At 37.9% G+C, this 7,616-nt stretch overlaps 1 protein-coding gene across 1 annotated transcript in view; it reads right to left on the bottom strand.

Annotated features, from left to right (window-relative positions):
• LOC115148414 (tripartite motif-containing protein 16-like) overlaps nt 1-6,498 on the bottom strand; it is a 10,821-nt gene extending 4,323 nt beyond the window's left edge. The window contains exons 1-2 of the mRNA XM_029690295.1: nt 5,886-6,498; nt 5,358-5,453 (exon numbers count right to left, since the gene is read on the bottom strand). Of these exons, the coding sequence (XP_029546155.1) occupies nt 5,358-5,453; nt 5,886-6,482 (693 nt within the window). The 5' untranslated portion in view covers nt 6,483-6,498. The remainder of the gene's footprint in view (nt 1-5,357; nt 5,454-5,885) is intronic.
• Between the last annotated feature and the right edge of the window lie 1,118 nt (nt 6,499-7,616).

Here is a 7,616-nt window from a genome sequence, read left to right as displayed (position 1 = left end):
TTTGTGACATCTGCTGATGTAAAAAGGACTTTATAAATACATTAGATTGATTGTTAGGTTCAGGGTATTTAAAGAGATAAACTGTATGTGTTTATATCTCTCTTGCTCCCCCCTGTGGTCTTCTGTGGGAACTACATACCTCATTCACCACACTTGATAGGCTCATAATCTGAGGTAGCAACTGAGTCAGAGCTACAAATCAATGATCTCCACCAATCCATTAGGTTTACAACTCAGTGAACCTGCGCAGCATTCTCTCTATTTGATGTCTACGAACCAACAGATTTCAACGATTATCATATTACCCAGCAGCCATTTAGAAACAAATAAAATAAAGGTTATTTCTTTTTTTTTCTTCTTCTAACTGTTTAAATCGGCCACATCTTGAAAAAGAGAACAGGGACATGCGATTTGTTGAGAATTTACACATTTTTATATATAAAACATATATATATATATATATACAGTTAACCATGACCATAACATGTTTAACGTTTGAAGGCTTTGCGCCAACCATCCCTGTAGATCACTACAATCTATAACCAGGTGAACAGTGAGCTTCCTCACAAGTAGCTGTAACCTGGTTAATAATAAGTTACCTGAGGTAAACCTACAAGGATAGTTAATAATAAGTTACCTGAGGTAAACCTACAAGGATAGTTAATAATAAGTTACCTGAGGTAAACCTACAAGGTTAGTTAATTATAAGTTACCTGAGGTAAACCTACAAGGTTAGTTAATAATAAGTTACCTGAGGTAAACCTACAAGGTTAGTTAACAATAAGTTACCTGAGGTAAACCTACAAGGATAGTTAATAATAAGTTACCTGAGGTAAACCTACAAGGATAGTTAATAATAAGTTACCTGAGGTAAACCTACAAGGATAGTTAATAATAAGTTACCTGAGGTAAACCTACAAGGTAGTTAATAATAAGTTACCTGAGGTAAACCTACAAGGATAGTTAATAATAAGTTACCTGAGGTAAACCTACAAGGATAGTTAATAATAAGTTACCTGAGGTAAACCTACAGGATAGTTAATAATAAGTTACCTGAGGTAAACCTACAAGGATAGTTAATAATAAGTTACCTGAGGTAAACCTACAAGGATAGTTAATAATAAGTTACCTGAGGTAAACCTACAAGGATAGTTAATAATAAGTTACCTGAGGTAAACCTACAAGGATAGTTAATAATAAGTTACCTGAGGTAAACCTACAAGGATAGTTAATAATAAGTTACCTGAGGTAAACCTACAAGGTTAGTTAAGAATAAGTTACCTGAGGTAAACCTACAAGGTTAGTTAATAATAAGTTACCTGAGGTAAACCTACAAGGATAGTTAATAATAAGTTACCTGAGGTAAACCTACAAGGATAGTTAATAATAAGTTACCTGAGGTAAACCTACAAGGTTAGTTAATAATAAGTTACCTGAGGTAAACCTACAAGGTTAGTTAATAATAAGTTACCTGAGGGTAAACCTACAAGGATAGTTAATAATAAGTTACCTGAGGTAAACCTACAAGGATAGTTAATAATAAGTTACCTGAGGTAAACCTACAAGGATAGTTAATAATAAGTTACCTGAGGTAAACCTACAAGGATAGTTAATAATAAGTTACCTGAGTAAACTACAAGGTTAGTTAATAATAAGTTACCTGAGGTAAACCTACAAGGTTAGTTAATAATAAGTTAACCTGAGGTAAACCTACAAGGATAGTAATAATAGTAAACTAAAGGTAGTTAATAATAAGTTACTGAGGTAACCTACAAGGATAGTTAATAATAAGTTACCTGAGGTAAACCTACAAGGTAGTTAATAATAAGTTACCTGAGGTAAAACACCAGGATAGTTAATAATAAGTTACCTGAGGTAAACCTACAAGGTTAGTTAATAATAAGTTACCTGAGGTAAACCTACAAGGATAGTTAATAATAAGTTACCTGAGGTAAACCTACAAGGATAGTTAATAATAAGTTACCTGAGGTAAATCTACAAGGATAGTTAATAATAAGTTACCTGAGGTAAACCTACAAGGATAGTTATAATAAGTTACCTGAGGTAAACTACAAGGTTAGTTAATAATAAGTTACCTGAGGTAAACCTACAAGGATAGTTAATAATAAGTTACCTGAGGTAAACCTACAAGGTTAGTTAATAATAAGTTACCTGAGGTAACCTACAAGGATAGTTAATAATAAGTTAGCTGAGGTAAACCTACAAGGATAGTTAATAATAAGTTACCTGAGGTAAATCTACAAGGATAGTTAATAATAAGTTACCTGAGGTAAACCTACAAGGATAGTTAATAATAAGTTACCTGAGGTAAACCTACAAGGATAGTTAATAATAAGTTACCTGAAGTAAACCTACAAGGATAGTTAATAATAAGTTACCTGAGGTAAACCTACAAGGATAGTTAATAATAAGTTACCTGAGGTAAACCTACAAGGATAGTTAATAATAAGTTACCTGAGGTAAACCTACAAGGATAGTTAATAATAAGTTACCTGAGGTAAACCTACAATGTTAGTTAATAATAAGTTACCTGAGGTAAACCTACAAGGTTAGTTAATAATAAGTTACCTGAGGTAAACCTACAAGGATAGTTAATAATAAGTTACCTGAGGTAAACCTACAAGGATATTTCATAATAAGTTACCTGAGGTAAACCTACAAGGATAGTTCATAATAAGTTACCTGAGGTAAACCTACAAGGATAGTTAATAATAAGTTACCTGAAGTAAACCTACAAGGATAGTTAATAATAAGTTACCTGAGGTAAACCTACAAGGATAGTTAATAATAAGTTACCTGAGGTAAACCTACAAGAATAGTTAATACTAAGTTACCTGAGGTAAACCTACAAGAATAGTTAATAATAAGTTACCTGAGGTAAACCTACAAGGATAGTTAATAATAAGTTACCTGAGGTAAACCTACAAGGATATTTCATAATAAGTTACCTGAGGTAAACCTACAAGGATAGTTCATAATAAGTTACCTGAGGTAAACCTACAAGGATAGTTAATAATCAGTTACCTGAGGTAAACCTACAAGGATAGTTAATAATAAGTTACCTGAGGTAAACCTACAAGGATAGTTAATAATAAGTTACCTGAGGTAAATCTACAAGGATAGTTAATAATAAGTTACCTGAGGTAAACCTACAAGGATAGTTAATAATAAGTTACCTGAAGTAAACCTACAAGGATAGTTAATAATAAGTTACCTGAGGTAAACCTACAAGGATAGTTAATAATAAGTTACCTGAGGTAAACATACAAGGATAGTTAATAATAAGTTACCTGAGGTAAACCTACAAGGATAGTTAATAATAAGTTACCTGAGGTAAACCTACAATGTTAGTTAATAATAAGTTACCTGAGGTAAACCTACAAGGTTAGTTAATAATAAGTTACCTGAGGTAAACCTACAAGGATAGTTAATAATAAGTTACCTGAGGTAAACCTACAAGGATAGTTAATAATAAGTTACCTGAGGTAAACCTACAAGGATAGTTAATAATAAGTTACCTGAAGTAAACCTACAAGGATAGTTAATAATAAGTTACCTGAGGTAAACCTACAAGGATAGTTAATAATAAGTTACCTGAGGTAAACCTACAAGAATAGTTAATACTAAGTTACCTGAGGTAAACCTACAAGAATAGTTAATAATAAGTTACCTGAGGTAAACCTACAAGGATAGTTAATAATAAGTTACCTGAGGTAAACCTACAAGGATATTTCATAATAAGTTACCTGAGGTAAACCTACAAGGATAGTTCATAATAAGTTACCTGAGGTAAACCTACAAGGATAGTTAATAATCAGTTACCTGAGGTAAACCTACAAGGATAGTTAATAATAAGTTACCTGAGGTAAACCTACAAGGATAGTTAATAATAAGTTACCTGAGGTAAACCCACTACCCCCATTCCACTACTTTGACCCTATCTGCTCCTGCACCAGACCAACTAACCCTACACTCATTAAAACCCACTACCCCCATTCCACTACTTTGACCCTATCTGCTCCTGCACCAGGCCAACTAACCCTACTCTCATTAAAACCCACTACCCCATTCCACTACTTTGACCCTATCTGCTCCTGCACCAGGCCAACTAACCCTACACTCATTAAAACCCACTACCCCATTCCACTACTTTGACCCTATCTGCTCCTGCACCAGGCCAACTAACCCTACACTCATTAAAACCCACTACCCCATTCCACTACTTTGACCCTATCTGCTCCTGCACCAGGCCAACTAACCCTACACTCATTAAAACCCACTACCCCATTCCACTACTTTGACCCTATCTGCTCCTGCACCAGGCCAACTAACCCTACACTCATTAAAACCCACTACCCCATTCCACTACTTTGACCCTATCTGCTCCTGCACCAGGCCAACTAACCCTACACTCATTAAAACCCACTACCCCATTCCACTACTTTGACCCTATCTGCTCCTGCACCAGGCCAACTAACCCTACACTCATTAAAACCCACTACCCCATTCCACTACTTTGACCCTATCTGCTCCTGCACCAGGCCAACTAACCCTACACTCATTAAAACCCACTACCCCATTCCACTACTTTGACCCCATCTGCTCCTGCACCAGGCCAACTAACCCTACACTCATTAAAACCCACTACCCCATTCCACTACTTTGACCCCATCTGCTCCTGCACCAGGCCAACTAACCCTACACTCATTAAAACCCACTACCCCATTCCACTACTTTGACCCTATCTGCTCCTGCACCAGGCCAACTAACCCTACACTCATTAAAACCCACTACCCCATTCCACTACTTTGACCCTATCTGCTCCTGCACCAGGCCAACTAACCCTACACTCATTAAAACCCACTACCCCATTCCACTACTTTGACCCTATCTGCTCCTGCACCAGGCCAACGGCCTGGGAGGACGGGACACCACCACTCAACACACCCTGGAACTCTTCTGAAGTCAAATCTAGTATGACCAAATACTTCTCTGCAGCTGCCACCAAAACATATTTTTTTCTGTGATTTCCATTCCATTTCTGCAGTACAGTTGATAACCATTTGCTATGAACACTAAGAAGCCAACCTTACTGAAGCATATATCACTGGTTGGCCCGTCCCTCTGTGCTGTCACAGATCTACTACTCACAGGGATCCTCTCAGGATCCCTCAGCCTTGACCCATCCTCCTCTACTTTCTGCACTGCCTCAGCAGTGACAACCTGTTCCCAACAGTGGGGTCAGTGGGATTGGATAGGGGCCCCTCTACCTCTCTCTCTCTCTGACTGGAGGAGACAGGTGAAATGGTGTGTCTCCTCTGGTCAACAATACTCACCTTGAAAGACTCCACAGCCTGTTGGAGCTCCTTCAGCTCCTTCTTTCTCTCCTGGAATCTCTGCTGGACCTTCTGCTGACTCATCCCCAGCTGCCTCTGTGGAGAATCACTCTTCAATGAGCTATCAAGCTTTATTAGTCCAGTAGATCAATAGTATAGTAATGTGACATAGGGCCCATAGAGAGGAAGGTCTAAAAAATGGATGGTCCATTTACTAAATGATATTTATTTGTTGCTATGTGAATGATTATAGTTTTTATGGTAGGACTACATGTATCAACAGGTTGAGACTGAACTTTGGACTCATAAAAGGCCATTCAGAATGATAATAGTGTTTGACATTATAAAATGGTGATACATCTGGAGAATCTGGGTTAACATATCAATATACTCAAGGTTTGTGTTCATATTTGTTCTGCTGAGGATCCATTTCATTTCAATGATCTCATATTCAAACAGCCTTAGTTCCTACTGTATCTTTAATTCTTTGTTTATCAGACAGTCACCAACAAGTTGTTCTGGTCTTACCTGTTTCTCAGTCCTCTCTGCTGCAGCTGACACTGTATCATGGCCTTTATGTTCATCCATCAAACACTGATAACAGATACACTGCTGATCGGTACGACAGTAAACCTCCAGCAGTTTGTCATGATGAGAGCAGATCTTCTCCTGTAGTTGTGCGGTGGCTTTGACCAGCTTGTGCTTCTTCAAAGCAGGAAATTCATAGTGAGATTGGAGATGAGTCTCACAGTAAGAGGCCAGACACGCCAGACAGGACATGAGGGCTTTCTGCTTTCTGGTCCCAGTGCAGAAATCACACGCCACATCTCCAGGTCCAGCACAGCACAGAGCAGGAGGGGGAGCAGCCTGGAGTCCTGTCTTCCTCAGTTTCTCCACTAGCTCAGCCAACATGTTATTTTTACTCAGCGTAGGCCTCGGACTGAAGGTCTGTCTGCACTGAGGACAGCTATAGACCCCTTTCAGAACATCCTGATCCCAGCAGCCCTCAATACAGCTCCTACAGTAACTGTGCCCACAGGCAGTAGTGACAGGCTCCTTCAGTAGATCCAGACAGACAGAACAACAGAACTGGTCCTGGTCCAGCAGAACTCCCTGTTGAGCCATTTGGACGGTTGTTCACTCTCACACAGACAGACGACACAGAGACTCAGATCAGTTTCGTTTCCTCAGAAGAGAGTTTGTGGGAGGGGGAGGGATTTCCTGGTTCTGCCAGAGGGGTGGGGTTAGAGGGAGGGAGGGAGGGGTTAGAGGGAGGGAGGAAGAGAGAGAGGAACTGCATGCAACATCAAGAGGGAGACAAATAGTTTTGTTCCAATGTTAGAGCCCTTAACATGGAACAAATGACATCATGAATCTTAAAATGTGAGTTGTTAGAATATATGAAGGGTAACAGTTTCTATGAAGTACGTATGTATCATTATTTTAATCACCTTTATAATGCCTTATAAATCAATAAGTACTGAGGAGGTGTGATATATGGCTATTATACAGTACCACGGCTAAGGGCTGTTCTTAGACAAGACACAACACGGATTGAGAATTATCTAACACTTTCAACAATACAATCACATTTTATTTTATTGGTTTCATACACATATTTATCAGATGTTATTGTGGGTGAAGTGAAATGCTTGTGTTCCTAGCTCCAACAGTGCAGTAATATCTAACAATGCTTGTGTTCCTAGCTCACAGAGGGCAAATCTAAAAAGTCAATGAAAATATTAGGACAAGCAATGATATATATATATATATATATATATATATATATATATATATATATGGACTGTGTACTATGATGTGATGCATAGACCATTTGGAGTACATCTGTAGTATATCTGAAGAATAGTAGATGTACAGTAGTAGTTATATAGGATGAACCATGACTAGAATACAGTATATACATATGAAGTGGACAGCAGTAGTTATATAGGATGAACCAGGACTGGAATACAGTATATACATATGAAGTGGACAGCAGTAGTTATATAGGATGAACCATGACTAGAATACAGTATACACATATGAAGTGGACAGCAGTAGTTATATAGGATGAACCAGGACTAGAATACAGTATATACATATGAAGTGGACAGCAGTAGTTATATAGGATGAACCAGGACTAGAATACAGTATATACATATGAAGTGGACAGCAGTAGTTATATAGGATGAACCAGGACTAGAATACAGTATATACATATGAAGTGGACAGCAGTAGTTATATAGGATGAACCAGGAC

Source organism: Salmo trutta, chromosome 15, assembly GCF_901001165.1.
Source record: "Salmo trutta chromosome 15, fSalTru1.1, whole genome shotgun sequence".
In the NCBI taxonomy this organism is placed as follows: domain Eukaryota; kingdom Metazoa; phylum Chordata; class Actinopteri; order Salmoniformes; family Salmonidae; genus Salmo; species Salmo trutta.
The sequence above is the reverse complement of the archived record's forward strand: the minus strand, read 5'-3'. Positions and strand labels throughout refer to the sequence as shown.